A 16,296-nucleotide genomic window follows, 5' to 3' on the forward strand; every position below is an offset into this window, starting at 1 on the left:
TAGCAGCTCTTCGAATTTTACTTTCGAAATTATTATTTGTTACGGAATCACATTGCAAACTGGCAGTACTACTAGAAACAGTACTACCAGCTGACCGACCAAAAACGCTTGCACGGAAGCGGCGACGGAAGGGCAAACGCCTCAAGAAGAGCGCGTGTAAAGTGCAGTAATGAAAACTATGACATCTTCTAACCTTCCTATGCGTACCGCATTTCCTAGTTAGAATGAAATTGTTTTATTAACGGCCAAATTCTTGGAACTTTTCGCGAAATTTTATATTCAGAAGCGTGAAATTCTCTTTATAGTAATAAATCAAAGACTCCTAAATAGAGCAAACGAAGGAAAATAGTCCAGCTCAAAATATCATTATTTCCCTTTCATCTATTTTTCATTTTGGCACAGGCCTTGAAAAACGTTCTATGCCAGACGTGTGTCACCATAAACTAAGAATAATGCAATTTTTCTTGCCTTTTCAATAATTAAATAACCTACCCTCAACGAAAATTGATTTTTGCTCTGTTGATAATCAGTAGGTTGGTTTTGTTTCATTAAAGAAACAGCGAATACCTAATAGCTTTTTATAATAACGAACGTATCCTTAAAAGTTTTACAATGATATCAATCTTTTATAATCATAGCATATAATTGATTAAGGGTTATATATTTATTAACTGAATTATATTGAATTTTGCTGCCTCCAGTATTTGGCTGAATCAGCCTCTACGAGGATTATTCACCCATAAGGCTGTGCCTATCGCTGAATATTTTTCCTCATAGTAATATGAAAGTAACACGAGATATGAAGTGAAATGAAATATGAAAACGCAACTATTAACCGCAAACTTTTCCAAAGCTGCACCAAATTAATTGAATCACATTGTTTGCTTGGATGCGTTGACCGACTTCTTCGCACAGTCACGCTATCAATAAGCGTAAGTCAAAAAAAAAAAGGACCTTTCAAAACTGTTACACGATAAGAGGTGAGCTTTTTTGGCCTATTGGTTCAAACGATTGCTTTTTAGTTTCTATGTAATACCATCATGCTATGTTAATTAAAGGTTTTGATCAGACTAGTAAATGAAGCCTTTGCAGCTAACCTATACAAAAAGCTCTGGAAGTCCTCTGTTCAATGCTTTGATTAAAAAATTTAAAAAAAGTTATTTTTTGTCTATAGTCACGCTTTAAAGAGGATTCCTTTTGTCTTCTGCCATTGCTCTACACTGGCGTAGCAAACGAAGTTATTCAATGACATCGGGTCTTATCCTGTGTCGATCAGCATAGAGACTAGCTGAATGCAAACTCATTGTGGAAGTATGTCTGACAAAAGTCAGTGGCGCACCCGTATCGCGTCGTATAATTAGCAAAAACGTACTATTTTACTCGTTTTTGATTTTTTTTTTTTATCAAACTCCAGTATCAATTCACGTATCTTATTAGCTTAATCATAAATGTACACGTGTTCTACATTATTGTTTTATCTGAGCCTGTTATGATTTGTTTGCTTCGGTAGGAATCCTGAATAGCTATTAAAACATCTGGCAGTGCTTAACTTACAATGTTACTCATGAGATAGCAAATATCGTATTAAATTGCATATAGCCTGAAAAAAAGAACAGGTATTTCTTTCAAGTCTCTAACTCAAAGATGTGTGAATTGAAAATTCGATCCTTTCCGTTGAAGGGACGAAGAAACGTAAATGTTTGTTTTTAGGTATTCAGTTGATTGAAGTTACGCAGGATATAATATAACTAAACAAAAATTGCCAAATGCTTACGTTTGCATCACATCCTGTCGTACTTCTGAAGTAATTTTATCGATTTCTTAACGTAGCCAATACCAAGTTGGTCTTCCTTTACCGTTTAACTCTCAATCTTAGGTCTGTAATTGTCTATTATAAACTATCATTTAGTAACATGCATTATTTACCAGACGACTGATTTTTATAGCTTACCAGAGATGGTATACCATGGCAAAAGAAAGCATTGGTAACAAGTGTTACGAAACATCTATACATTATTTTATTTAGATCTATCGAAGCTCGTATGCCTTCATATTTAACGTATATGGCTGATGTTTCATAAGTGTCAGACGGATTGTATATATCAAAAAAATTCTTCTCTAGTCGCAGCCGTGATAGTCACTGTATATAAATGAATGTGTATCACCAGCATTATTCAGCAACCTTTCCATGCACGACTCGTGCGATAAAGTGAATGTTATGGAGACAAAATGCCGTTTTTAGAAAGCAAAGCCTTTGGAACCCGCTATGAGAAACACAAAAAGATCACACATTTCCCACGCATCGCGAAAAATTCCAATTAAAAAAACCTTCGAAATAATTATCCAGCTGTAAGCCCTCAAAATTTGTTCCAACTGTTTTTGGCCCCATGGTACGTCGCGCTGACACTTCAGTCAGGGCACAACCACACACAGGAAACGCAAGTAGTTACCGGTTCAGAAGCAGAATTCGGTAAAAAGTTTTCAGCCTAAAAGCCTAAAAATAGCAAAATGATGATTGTTCGGCTTCGTGTCATTGTAAATGCTGTCGTTCAAATGGAAGCTTGTTTCAAAAGGCCTTATGAGCCGGGTTACATAGGTTTCTTTCGAGTCGGTTGGTCTGCCGCTAAAAGCGGTGGGAAACTATACAATGTGTGAATACTAATCCTTGTCACGAGGCTACGCAGCATCATAGTGCAGGCCTTCTATCTTAGCAGTGTCAAAATGTAAGTTTGCGTTTATCATTTCGATAGAATAGGAACGTCAGGTGGGCTTGTTCGTTGTAGTCAAATGAGACAGAGTCAAGCCAGTGCATTGGAATAGTGTCAACAGGACAAGGAGTGACCCGACGTCGCCACGATGCTAGATGATTTCCAGCTTACCTCGGTGTGGATAGTGACAGGAATTTGGTTTTTTGTCGGATGCATTTTGCCCTGGCTGATTCCGTCAGGTGATAACCGTGGCCTTATTCAAACAATGTTAGTAACTGCTTCAGTCTGCTGTTACACCTTTTACCTTGGTACGTTCATATCGCAAATGAATCCTGTCATTGGACCGATTCTAGAATTCAAGAACTACCATATCGCAGCCGCAGGATGGGGCGGTGATAAGTGAATTATTATCATCGATGTTACCGCTTGTATGTAGATGGACCTCAGGGCAAGTCATATTAAAAAATTGCATAGGTCCTGCATAGTGCATACAGGAGTTCGTTGTACAAATGCAACTATTCCCCAAGAAACTGCGCACAAGCAAAGCTGTAAGCAGCTGTAAGATTCTATGAAATAAATTGCCTCGTTAAGTTGGTACCTAACCGTTTTCATTTCGATGCGTTAAACAAATAATTACATTGATAAGGTAAGCATGAAACTGAAATAGCTGCTCCAATATTTCATTGTTTTAAATTTATTGAAATGCACCTAGTCAGGTCTAGATAAAGCCTCTCAATGCAAACATTTAAAAGTGTTCTTTTTCCATGTGCATCCAGCCTATTTGTGTCTCTATATAGGCTCGCTCCAATAAGCACCCTGACAAGCGCAGCTTCTATTCTTACGTCAGTGAGCAAATGGCAAGTGTTTAAAGCAAAAAAAACTTACTCTTACCGTTTCCTTCCGTACTATGCTTGCTGGCGCGTTTAAATGTCTCTACATCATAGAGACTAGCTCAGTTGCTGAAAGGTCGGACGGCAACGATCTTCGAACGCTAGTTAACTGATTTCTCAGATTTTGAAACCGCGTCATTGAAGCAGCGACGACGACATATGGCAGGTGAACGCCGTTGGCGTCTTCGGCGACTTGTGGTAAGTGCCGTTAGCGATTCTCATTTTGGAAGTTAGTGCTGCCTTGGTTTTAAGGTAAGACCGCTCGCGAGTTCGACAGATCATTTAAAGGGCAAGCAGCTCGGTGTTGAACCTTTTAATATCAACTGGCATCATTTTTTTTTTCGTGGCGTCACCCCAGAGCAGATGCCGTTAGCCTAGAAAAATCGAGTCATACATTGTCCGTACAACCGGCTCTATGAGAACGGTTCAATGCAACTTCAACGCGAGGGTTTGTCGCGCGTTCCGCACGTGATTTGCGAGTAATTATATATACATTATGGCTATAGGAATTGTGCTAACGCGACAATACTAGTTACGTCGATAGGGAAATGTAGGCTAAAACTGTATTCATTCTTTAATGGGGAAACTACATATTCTGTTTTAGAGTATTACTTTACATATTACAATGGCCCACATCGATTGATACACTGTAGACTCGATGAACATTTTTGATTTTCATAGAAGTACTTTAGAAACGAAATACTTTCGACTAAGCGGAAAAAATAAGGCACATATTTCATTTGAAATCACACGCGTACGTGAGTGAATTTCAGGTGGGTACACCTTCAGACACAGTAAAAGAGCCGGTTTCATTTTCTTACCAACGTCAGCCTTCGTTGTCAGTGTTTTTTTTCTTTACGTTGCTCATGTTAGTCGAGCTAATAGCATCAGCTGAAGGCGGCAAATTCCACGGTTATAAGAAGGTGTTCTACAGGGAGGAGCATGGCGACCACAGAACGTACTACGATGATCTACATCATGGCAAGTACAAAAAGAGCGCGATTGACTCCAAAGAAATTTTTCATAAACAGGACAAAGACAGACAAGAACGAGTTTATGCAAGAAGCACAAGTGGCGGCAACACATTTTCTGAGACTATCCTGAACCCGGTCGCGGTCGACGCAAGGAATCCAAACGTACCGAACGAGCAGTCACCAGCAAAAAAACACAATCCACGCATCCGTCTGTGGCAAGATCCCGGCGACTTCCAAATCAAATTTAGTTCGTCCTTCCAGGACTTTATTACATCACTCAATACATCCTCTTTTTAGTTTCACAAAACGATATCGCCATTTCAACTTGAAAAATATTTTTTTGAAACTTGAAAGATTTTTACAAGCGTCGGTGGTATCTTTTAACATTTCGCGTTGGACAAACTTTAGCCATCAGGCAACGTTGTTGTTGTTTAATTTAATGCAATGCCTTATTCTTTCTGTATTGTAACTGTGTATGTATTCTACTTAAACCAATCTTCTAAGCAAATAATCGTAGAGGGGAGTTATTTTAATGTGTTCTTAAACTTCAAATAACACTCCTTGTACTATCACTGGATGTTGGACATTATTTGTACGTCGAAAGTCGTCATGCTACGAGCAGTCAAATCGTAGTACGTTGGATTGTCGTAACGGATAGTGAAGAACCGGAGACGATGGCAAGCTCGAACTCGCTTGAAATGATCTACCTACGCCCGAGTCACGCTATGCGAATAACCGACATCGGGCTCAATTCGACCTAAGTGGCGATTATAGAAGCGGGCGCGGTAATGCGGGACATTAAAGCAACGGTAAATCAGAGACTCGCCACCACCGACTACAACAGGCAGAACACTCAAGCGGGCATCGAGGCCGAAATAGAGGAAACCACAACGTAGGGCACGCGGGCAACCGGGACGGAGGCCAGTACGGGGATCGAAACGGATGGCGCAATCATCATTTTTCAGAAAATCGGAATGGGCAGAGTGGTGACAAGAACCGTCATGATGAGAAACATGAAGCATACAATATGTCCTGATCGCATCAACATGGTCTGTACTTTGACGAGATGCTCGACACACTATACGATTACAGATCAAATACATATCGAAAGGATTATGGCCGCAATGAAGGCGGTGAAAAGCATGGGTCTTACTACTAGCAGCGATAAGGAAAGGTGAGGATAAGCACCGTCGCGGGAGTGGTCGATAGAGAGAGGGTCACGGCAAACATGGACGCAGCAAAGGAGACTATTACAAGTTGTGCGGAAGGGAACGAAGACACCGAGTCGACCATGAAGCTGGAAGGAACCGTCGAAAACACTATGGATACTACGCAAGGTCACGTCTGCACCGTTAAACACATCACCGACATTAGACTAGGCATCGGCATAGGGCACTATACTTAATTGAAGGACCGTCATATTTTTAGTATGAAATGAAGAACACTATTTTTGAGTATATCAATGCGTGTATAGTATATTTTATACAAACGGTATAAAATTAACATATAGTCCTGAATACTTAACAAATTAGAGAAAGCACTATACTGATAGATAAAACAAGTGACATACCCAGGAAATTCTGAAGACCAGACTCAAATAAATAACTATAACCTTTCGTATGATTTTATTATTCGTATATATTTATCCATATTTGCAATAATAGTTAACACCAACGCACCAAATATATGCACCAAACTCGAATATATATAATATAGTCTTCTATCATATTCATATGTACATCAAAATCCGACTCATTTTTAAAACAGCAATAACGTCCGCGTGGTCCATTCGTTCCCAATGGTCCAACATATCTATTATCTGCACTGCTTCTGAGATAAAACCTCCAGCTGCACTAGACTTTGGGGCTTTACTTCCATTTGGACCGATTCTTGAACCGTATGCGGGAGGCGCCCCGGAGGCAAAGATTTGCCTAGCTTAGGTGCTGATGCCTGTGGTGGTTTAGCACTGCCTCGCGGGAATATTCTGGTCGACCAAATTATCAACCCGTTGCAGAGCAACGTACCAGCAAGACTTGCAACGATGGGCGCCGTGTTTGGATGTGGTGCATATTAGTGGAATAGAAATGGGACCACTGTTCGAAGGGAGAGATCCGAGCAGGTTGAAACGAATTGTCTGAGGTGAAAGTGGGTGGTGGTGAAAGTGGCCGCAATCCGAGAAAAGGTGGCGCAGGAGCAGAGGATGTCTCGCAGCAAAGAAGAGGGGTGTCGTGCTGGAATATTATTATGTACGGATGTTAGATACCGGCTGAACCTAAAAAATGTTCATAAAAATCGAGCTATGTAAATTATGTCTGTATGAACCTTAGGCTCGAATCTTCAAGCGCACAAACCTATTTCGTGTTGGAGACTTGCCGCCAAAAGCAGTTCTAACACAGCTTCGAAAGTCAACCTCAGCATCCACATTCACTATAAATTCATCGTTTGCTCAAATATATTTTAGCATATATGGGATAAAAACGTCTTATTAATTGTTAATAATCCGTGGAAATTGCTTAAGATATTTTAGCAGTAAGTTAGTGCAACGTACCGAACAGTATTTTTTTTATTTAAATTTGGTTGTCTATAAGAATCTAGGTAAGTGCGCCGATAAACTGGTAATACTACTAGCGTTTCTAAATTAAAAATAACAGTTTTTTTTTTTTTTTTTTTTATGAACAGGACTGTGCATTAGGACAGGATAAAACAAATATTAATGTAGTATTAAATCAAATTTATACTGTGTTTTGTATATTGGTCCGTTTCTCCGAAGAAAGGATTCTTATCCTAGCTTTGAAGGTATAATAGCTACGTACACTCGAGCAGCATAGATAAACTTACGTCAAAACCGCAAATAAATTTCGAAAGTCGCCGTAGTCCAACGAGACGTAGCTGGGGGCAATGTTCTATGGAGACGCACATTTTTGGGTGATTTAATGGCGTATCACACGTGTACGGATCATCATGAGGAAAAATCACAGGTCCTATCGTACATTTATTAAATAGCATTAGCAGGAGTAGGATTGAAATTTTCAATACAATGTTCTCTAGCGTAACAAACGATTATGAAAACTGAAGCTTCTTTTAACGATAGTATTTTATGGCCAAGTTCCTTGGATTATATGGTTGGTCACGTAGAAGCTACATTAATCAAACGCGCACAAGATAAATAAGTCGCTTGCACCAGAGGCATATTCCGTTCCACTAAGCGAATTACGGACTACTTACCTTATTATTTTCTAATTAGCATTTCTCTAATGGATGAGTTGGACCTCGAACTTCACCAGCATACAGTTTATCGTTTAAAGTAGACAAAATAGCAGGGGTTGCTTAATAGACCCATTTTATGACCCCAATTTATGAATAATATTTCTGCATTATGCATATAAATAATATATGCTAATGCGAACCTGCTACCTAAACAACCATTCTAACTGGAGGACATATGATATAGAGCTACCGAATGACAAACTATCAACCTATTACAGTATTCTAGTATTTGCAAAATGGTATATCGTAGCTTGAGCAGGTGCGTAAAAATTCAAACGTATCCGTAATAATACGGATGTCCTTTGATCAAATAAGTTCCAATGAAAATTAAGCCAAACACGTATCTATCTATGGTACATCTATCTACACAGGTATCTACAGTCATCGAACCATGCCAGTTTTACCAACATGATACGCTTGTTCGTGTTTGTGCTCAATATTGTCGTTCTAATATAATAGAATGTTAAAAAAAAAAAAAAATCTAAGAATGTGTTCAGCAACAGTATTACCATGTGAACTTTGGCGGCGTCTTGCACCAGCTATACAGGTTGCGTATAGCGACAATAAGACGAGAAAGTTTACAGTTTTTGATTTCATTTGGCTATTGATACGCGTGCCGTTCCGTACAACAGTGCGACTGCGATCTATTGGCCTTTTTCGACGGTAGACGACTTCTGGAGTTGCGTACCTGGCAAACGGTAAGCGACACGAGAGTCTTCGAAGCTTGAGTTATCTTAAAAGAAGAACCCGTCACCAGGTTATGTACACAGCATACGAGAAACACAGGAAATACAGTACAAACGTTGACTAAATTGCAAACTAAAGTTTTTTTTCCCTTCCTTTGTCCTACCCTCTTGTACAGTGGCATTTTGCGAATAGAGCCAACTGGTAGTCAGCGAAACGACATTCGACTACACTGATCGCTCGGAGCTGTTTGGAATTACCCATCTACCAGAAAAGTATGTTACCCTTTAATAAATCAGGGTGCGGACGCGTTTAATGGAAAAGTCTTTTGAAGAGCAGATTTGATCGGAGACATTGTGAGCAAAGAAGCCCAGTTATTTCGTCCAGCCTGAAGGAATCACAAACACGTCACAGCGGCACGGTGTCGATTATTAAAAGCATAGCCATAGTCGTTCCGAGGTCTTCAGTAAGCTTAGCAGGAAATGTACATCATTTGGCATTAACAATCGGTTTTTCCGCCTTTGATTAGATTGGATCTCTAGAGGTGGGCGAAGCAAGAATCAACATTCAAAACTGACTCGGATGTTGCAAACATTTCAGGACTGACGTATTATTCTGTGAAACATTTGCTAAGGATTTTCTTCTTAAATCGTCAAGTTCTCCTTATTAAATATTCTTACGTTCTTTATATTATTGTCTTTGTTTTATTTTCTGTGTCCGAGATGGTCTCGAAATGAAGATAAAAGTCTGTGAGTCCCTAAGCCGCCGTTTGCACACCAACTCAAGGTAACCAGTAAACATGTGTAATAGCATTTATTTTCACTTGGTAATAAAATTGTAACAGGCAGAGAAAAAAAAAGTTCTCTTAATTCCTTAACTTGAGACTACTGCAATTGTGATCGTTTTCTCTCAAATCCTATAAATATATTATTAGCATGCCGTTTCAGCGATAAAAGAAGTATAATTTTTAGGGATAACAATTGCTTGACAACTGACTAAAGACCGCGCCTTCCTTCTGGTCTTCCTCCTGTTATGCTCTACAAAAAAGCTTTTGTCAATCATTAGCTGGCATGTTTGCTATCAGCCTGGAAATGGCTGTATTTCATGAATCCTTAACTAGCCTTAACTGGTCTAGATTAAAATTTAATAACAAACCTAGGCTTTCTATGATTACTTCAACAGCGGTGAGCCACAGTTTGGACATTTATTTTTCTCAAGGCAGCTTACTATTTCCGCTTGAAGCATTATTTTCTTCCATAAGGACATTTATGAGCGTTTATCAGAGGCGGACAACAGATATCATCTGCGTCAAAGCTAAAAAATGTCGTTTAACCACACCTGTATCGGCACTCTGCATAGGACTATGTCTTATGTACAACAGCTTTTACGAAGTGTCTCAACAAAATTAAATTCAACAAGCTGACAAATAGGAATAATACCCGATGGTTATACAAGGGCACGCAATGCAAGTGCGGCAATAATGGTACACGCATGGCCATTGTATAGCAATATTAGAGAAACGTCATTTTACATATTTCATTATAAAACGAAATAGCCTGTAACTAGCGTAAGATATCTTGCCCTTTGTAACACTATAGGCAAATGCTTCGGAATCCACCAGGCACTGCGTCATCTTTCAGACGAATTAGCTAAACGCAGAATGTGTACCGCCGCTGATTCACTAGAAGAACGCATTTGCTGAGCAATAATAACAAAAAAAAAGACGATCTGAACATTGCAAATGATGATAACATTTATTTGTCAAGTAGGTGAGGTCTAGTCAACCCTCTTAGATTAGGATGCTTTCTGACATTTTCAACAAGTCGTCTGACTTTGAGTCTCGTAAGAGGAGCCAACTCAATGAGTTAGTGCTAGTGGATTTCGATAGAACCAGTGGCTATGGATCTTCGCTAATGTTTTTCAACAGCGAGAACGCAGCATAAATTGTCTAAAAAAATTGTACTAAATGTAGCGAGGAGTCCCAACTTTATGAACGCCATGTCCTTTGCTATGTACCCTACAATGATCTGTTTGTATCTAGAAAATGGGCTATCGAACCCATACCCTGATTCCCTATCTTCGTTTAGCTTCCAAGCATTCTGCTGGCCAATGGGATACTTTCCTTGTGAGCAGCCGTTTTTCTAACTATAGATGTAGCCGATATCAAGTTTGTGCATATGGCGCTTTATGAAACTAGTTTAAGTTAAGCATAGGCTTAAAACGAAATAAATCTACAATCAGCACTAAAAAGTGTAAAAAAAAATCTTGTTAATATGTAATAAGCAGAACCGTTATTATACTATCTTCCATCTAGATCGTTTAACTAAATGATCTACTGTGTAATAAAAGTGTTGTGTTTCTTTTTCGCTAGCAAGCCCCTTCGAATGAGTTCGATTTGATTTTCCATAAAAATTATATTTTATTGACTATTCTTCGTGTCTGACGTGTATTTGTCTCTATTACAAATATAATAACCATATTACAATCTCTCCAGCGTTTCTAAGCACATACACGGCCCGATATGCATTGAGTGGTAGGGTGCGTGAAAAATCATATGGAGTGGAGTTTCTTGTACATCATACGCTTATTCCGTTGGACGCAAGTGTTAGATACAAGCATTTTTTTCTCCCGTTATGTTGCGCCTTCGCATTCTACCTTATGCACAAGTACCAAAATGTCATCTACCAGCCTCTTGGGAGTAAATCGTCAATTAAACCGCCAAGTCAACATACGCTAGGTCAACTTCTTACTACTGACGATAGGGCTGCGTAGCTGACAATTACTGTTCACAAACTATCACCTCGAGCTATAGGAGGACGATAAATGCGACCTTGGCGAACGTCGTCTTTTGGGCCCTGAACAACCGTTGATCGACAGCCCCTTCGGCTCGTTGAGACTGGTGTGTAGTATCTGTAAATTGGAGACGAAATCAAACATTAATTCAGTCAAAAATTTTCATGGATAAACCGGCACTTTTCTCCTGCCTGCATGCTGATCGGGCAGCAATATAGTATATTACGATTATTGGCGCTAACCCAGACAAAAAAATGTTTAGTAAGACCAATCATTGGCCCAATAGGGTAGAATAGCAATAAATGCACTCAGTTATAGCGAAACAACAGTAATGATAATAAAGACATGACAATTACTTTATCTATTTATAGAAGAAGGTACCCACGTAATCCTTCGGGTCCCTTTCCAAAGTCGCAATAGACGATATAGATAAGGCAAAGAACATAACAATTCTGCGTTTTGCAAAATTTTAATTAACGTGAATAAGTGAGTCCAAATGTTTCACCGGCGAAAGCATCGTACTTTTGCGTGGAATTATAACTTCTTAGGTGGGCATTGTTTAAAATTGTAAGTTATGTTATAACTGTTAAGATTTTCCAACTACCTGAGTATACTGTACGTAATGCAACCATGGGATGGTATAGCCTTCAGCGTGCGATTTTTAAGCGAGTGGTCATGGACGAGATAATCTTACTCGATAAAAGTTGAAAATAGCATATGCTAAGTTTGGAAGATGACGAACACCGCAAGCAAGAGGTTGCTTTGCTTTCGGACCGCCAATAGCCCAATTACGAACCACATAATTGCAAGGGTTCCTCCGACGCATAAAACAATCCATTCATCCGTTCACCTGATTCATAGAGTTCATGAAACGAACCACAGGTGTTAACATGAACGGATGTACTCAATTACATAGGCCAAAAAAAAAGATTGAGCTTAATTAGCAGAGTGTACTTGTCCTATTTGGAGCCAATATTGTTAAAACATGTACATTTCTCCATGGCATGCATCAGAAAGGTCATGCCAAGCTGACACAATTCTACTGCAATGGAAAACTGCCTTTTTCTCTCATTAGGAACGTTGTAAGGTTTACGGTACTATGGCTTAATGGTAAGTGTGCTAAGGTTAACGACTGGATTCCAAATACCAATAATAACACATTTGCAATTGTCTTCGAAATCAAATGATAATAGTAATAATAACGGCACTGTTTTAGACCAAAGGTGCAATTATTTGTGGATTTTCAATATGAGAGTGTATATAGTGTATGAATAAATTCATTCCGCCGCACTATTCATGGACATAAGTCATTTACACGATGTTCTTTGTATAACTCCGAATTTTAGCAAAACTTTTAGCAAAATTAAATAACAGCGAGTATGTTAGTCGCCATTGGGAGCTGTTTTCCATTACAAAAAGAAGCAAAGATAAGCAAAGTTTTATAAGTTCAATAACATCCTAAAACAATTTATTGTTATTAATGAGTTGACCCGCATTGAGATTCGGAGCTTCCTCGATGCCCAAATCGATGGCGTTGCCGGTCTTCATGTCTCAGTTAAAAAATATGTCTCAAAGGCAAAGCGAAAGATGCATAAAGTTTAAATTAGATTAAAGAAACTTGAAAATTCATTGAAGCCGCACAGAGCGTCACTCTTGATGATTCCCGAGTTTTAATGTAGAAATTAACAGTTGTCTTTGGCAAGAGAGTGTCTATTACGCGGTTCCTCATGCTTTTTCTTGGAGTCGTAGGACAAATTTCGATTCGTCAGACTTTTTTAGCGTGGCATGTTCGAGCGAGGCTTGAGGAAGTTTTCGCATCTCAATATCCTTATTCCAAATGTTTCCACTAAGAAAAAAATATCAAATTGAAAGGAATAATTTCGAAAATTATTGATAGACGGCTCGGCAAACGGATGAATAAATACGTCCAGTCATGTATGGAAACTTTTATCAAAATATCGGTTTTTAATTAGATAAGGGCTTTTGAATAGTCGAGAGGAAAATTTTTAGTTTACATACAGGGTGGAAAGAGTTCGTATTTGCAGGAAATACACAACTTACCGTAACAAAGATTGGATTTAGCTGTGCAAGCTATTGTGTCGTGCAAAAAAGGCGCTCTACTATTATTCTTAGGTATAGAGCAGGACGCTTTGCTGTTAGTCAATAAAGTTATCTGAATGACAGCAGTGATAACTGCTGTATCACAATATTTCAGGAATCGTGTATGTATATATACTTAGTTTAAGTGAAAGCTTGTTCAAACAATTTACGTGTGGCGGTTAGAGGAATGAGGCCGTAAGTTGAATCCGTTTCAGTCCCATCACGTCGAACAAATCCGTATATCGTCGTTCTCAAACTGATGAGCAAGACGACGTAGACTGCAACAAGAAACAACTTTTCTCAACGATTATGGAACCTGGACCATTTTTTCCACTGTTAAACTGGCGATTTTAGTGAGTCCTCTTTATAAAGACTAAGAAATGTGAATTTGTGGACAAGGAGAAGAGATGAACTTAGCGCATATATTGTGAAAAAAAAACGGCCGTACTAAGAGTTTTTAGATAATGTCGAAATAATTTTTTGGTTCACTTTTCTACAATGATACCTCACTCACTTAGGTAATTCCAGCTTGTTCAAATATAGCCTTTATTGCCAATGTAATGTATTAATCTGCGGAATAATTCTCTCCGAAGACCTTTGTAGGATGCCTTCTTCCCTTTGTAGAAAATGTTTTATACTCTCATATAAATTTAATTTGCCCACTGGAGTCTCGAAAATCTAACATGTCCCTAAGAAGGGGAAGGGAACGGTGCTCCTCGCATGGACACATTTGTTTCACTTTCTTAAAGCTCAACCTTTTAAGCCATATTCATAAGCTCCAATTCGACCAAACTATAAATGTCGCTAGTCAGCCTGAGCCAGCTGTTTTTATTGCTTTGTTTATTTCTCACTCTTCCACACTGCCGTCTGAAAAAGATATGTAATTTTTCAGTATTATCCTATAATTATAGTATTGATAGTGACGGTGATTATCATGATCTAAAACAAATACGACGGAAGATTAGCTAGATCCACCAAAAGAATGTCATCTCTGCTCTCCATTGTCATTCAGCACTGATGAGATAAATCGATAGAATTTTACTGAAAAGAAGGCACTTTGGCTGAGAAAGCTATCGAACGGTGATTACGATAGGTATTGTAATTATTATTATAGAACTCTGATTACGATATTCGATTAAACAGGACGTTACCAAATAGACAACAACATGAAGCTGAGTTCCGGGAATAAGTAATCATTACACTCTAATCGATTGCAGTGTTTTAAAGTTGGTACACTTAAAAAAATCACCGGTATGTGCTAGAAAAACCTCTATGGCGCGTAATCTGCCTAAAAATGACCTACCCTAAATAATTAATGACGACACTTCTAATTTCGGACACTATCAAAAATGAGCGATCATAAGACAAGCTGCTTCGCAATCTTTAGAATGTTCCCAGTGTGCAAGTACCGAAATGTATAATGAAGACCATTGTATCAAAAAGGCTCAACAGCTTAGCGAACCGTGTGCGATTAATTCCAGTTTTGATTATGTTATTTTGCGGATTATTAAAGAAAGGACGGAGTTCAGATATGAGCCGCGTGTTAAGAACGCTCTAAAAGCTATTAAACCAAATACCGTGAGCTCAAAAAGCTTTTATTATCAATTTACAAACACAAAAGATCAACCTCGTGCACTCTCTTTCAAATAGTCGGGTTTCTTTCACACCTAAAAGTAGTCCAGCGTATCGTTTAAACTGACTCTTAGTTAGACATGGAAGTGTTGAAGAAGAAAAAAAAAAAGAAAAAAAAGAAAAAAACTAGCTTTTGGTTATTTTTTATTTGGCCAATAATTTTCTCTCTTTCTATCTTTGCTCTGTTGCCACTCGGCTGAAATGATTCGAATTTTACGCGCGGTAGCGCCGTTAAGCATTGCTTCGAACGGCTGGCGTCCAGCACAAATTCGCTTACGTCTGTTTTGAATTTAAGCCACGTCTGTCTCTCACCAGGTAATAAGCCAACATGTTTATAACCCCACCATGGCGACGACGTTGCTAACTGGCGAACTGTATAATAATATGGCCTTTTTTTAATGAAATGGTATCACAATTAGGTTCAAGCAACTTCTGTAGCCTATACCTATGAGTTATCGACTGAGGAAATAACACGCAAGCTGCCTTCAGGTATTTTCCGAAACTATGGTAAATTGATGATTAGTGTAAAAACCCTACACCGCATAATCTAAATTTCACTCGTCACTTGACAGAAAAATAATTTTTGTAATCGTGTTTTTCATTTTATAATAGATTAATAATCTAGAAAAATGAAATGCCATTTTTTAAGCCTCATAACGTTGTAACCACAAATAGATAATGTTAAGATCATGGGACTATCAATAGTTGATCTTTCGACTACTTTATTAGTGTGTATCAGGTTTTGTCAAAGCGCTTGTTGACATTACTGAACTTTCTTACCGGTCCAAGAATTGCGTGCCCTAGCCTTTTAGCCCGTTCGATACCTTTCCCTTGGCCAAATGATTGAATCGAGTCGCTGTTAAACGCAATTGAATCTCGGCTCGCAGAAATAGCTTCATAGCTATGTATTAGATTTCCACAGAGCGAAACAACGAGCGAGACGAAAGTACAGATCAGCACTGCTTACTTTAGTTAATATTCACAGGACATACAACATTATTTATCGCACGCCTATAGAAATAATTTTTTACAAATCCATATTGTAGCAATGGTTTCTTCACTGTTGAAGACTGGGTACATACAAAAACAATGCTATGAAAATGGCGCAACTGCTCCATCACAGATGACCTTCGAATATATATAATGAAAAATGTTGGGAAACTGTTCGCTTCACTAAGGCTAGACATAAACATTTTGTTTGTGACCAAAACTTTAATTAAACATTAATACAGCTGTAGTGTCACTTAT

General features: G+C 38.6%; 2 protein-coding genes and 2 long non-coding RNA genes across 5 annotated transcripts; 2 read left to right on the forward strand and 2 right to left on the reverse strand.

Annotated features, from left to right (window-relative positions):
- Nucleotides 1-3,469: 3,469 nt before the first annotated feature.
- On the forward strand, nt 3,470-6,188 carry LOC111250805 (uncharacterized). Of its 2 annotated transcripts, XM_086976858.1 has the most exons (3): nt 3,470-3,796; nt 4,372-4,579; nt 5,177-6,188. In XM_086976858.1, exons 1-3 carry the CDS (start codon nt 3,758-3,760, stop codon nt 5,203-5,205), a joined length of 276 nt encoding a protein of 91 aa, XP_086832984.1. In that variant the 5' UTR covers nt 3,470-3,757; the 3' UTR covers nt 5,206-6,188. The 2 variants fall into 2 exon arrangements, with proteins under 2 accessions (XP_086832984.1, XP_022662316.1); XM_022806581.2 differs by having other exon boundaries at nt 3,495-3,796; nt 4,372-6,188.
- LOC147758832 (uncharacterized) lies at nt 6,169-8,708 on the reverse strand. The gene is made up of 3 exons (XM_086976859.1): nt 8,349-8,708; nt 7,411-7,553; nt 6,169-6,803 (listed from the first exon to the last, which is right to left on the reverse strand). The coding sequence occupies exons 1-3, from the start codon at nt 8,434-8,436 to the stop codon at nt 6,573-6,575; spliced, it is 462 nt and encodes a 153-aa protein (XP_086832985.1). The 5' UTR covers nt 8,437-8,708; the 3' UTR covers nt 6,169-6,572.
- Nucleotides 7,505-9,382, forward strand: LOC147758833 (uncharacterized). The gene is made up of 2 exons (XR_015318630.1): nt 7,505-8,537; nt 8,702-9,382. It is a non-coding gene; the product is annotated as an uncharacterized LOC147758833 (long non-coding RNA).
- Nucleotides 9,383-10,917: 1,535 nt separating this feature from the next.
- LOC147758834 (uncharacterized) lies at nt 10,918-13,569 on the reverse strand. Its single transcript, XR_015318631.1, has 2 exons — nt 11,921-13,569; nt 10,918-11,433 (listed from the first exon to the last, which is right to left on the reverse strand). It is a non-coding gene; the product is annotated as an uncharacterized LOC147758834 (long non-coding RNA).
- Between the last annotated feature and the right edge of the window lie 2,727 nt (nt 13,570-16,296).

This window comes from Varroa destructor, unplaced genomic scaffold, assembly GCF_002443255.2.
Source record: "Varroa destructor unplaced genomic scaffold, Vdes_3.0 BEIS01000001.1, whole genome shotgun sequence".
Classification (NCBI taxonomy): domain Eukaryota; kingdom Metazoa; phylum Arthropoda; class Arachnida; order Mesostigmata; family Varroidae; genus Varroa; species Varroa destructor.

Excerpts from the sequence above, each read along its gene's own strand:
- LOC111250805 (XM_022806581.2), top strand. The coding sequence starts at position 3,758 with ATGGCAGGTGAACGCCGTTGGCGTCTTCGGCGACTTGTG. Across the intron at positions 3,797-4,371 it reads GGCGTCTTCGGCGACTTGTG|GTGGGTACACCTTCAGACAC; the intron begins GTAAGTGCCGTT and ends AGTGAATTTCAG.
- LOC147758832 (XM_086976859.1), bottom strand. The coding sequence starts at position 8,436 with ATGAAATCAAAAACTGTAAACTTTCTCGTCTTATTGTCGCTATACGCA. Across the intron at positions 7,554-8,348 it reads ACGCCGCCAAAGTTCACATG|GACCTGTGATTTTTCCTCAT; the intron begins GTAATACTGTTG and ends AATGTACGATAG. Across the intron at positions 6,804-7,410 it reads AATTTATTTGCGGTTTTGAC|CACGACACCCCTCTTCTTTG; the intron begins GTAAGTTTATCT and ends ATAATATTCCAG.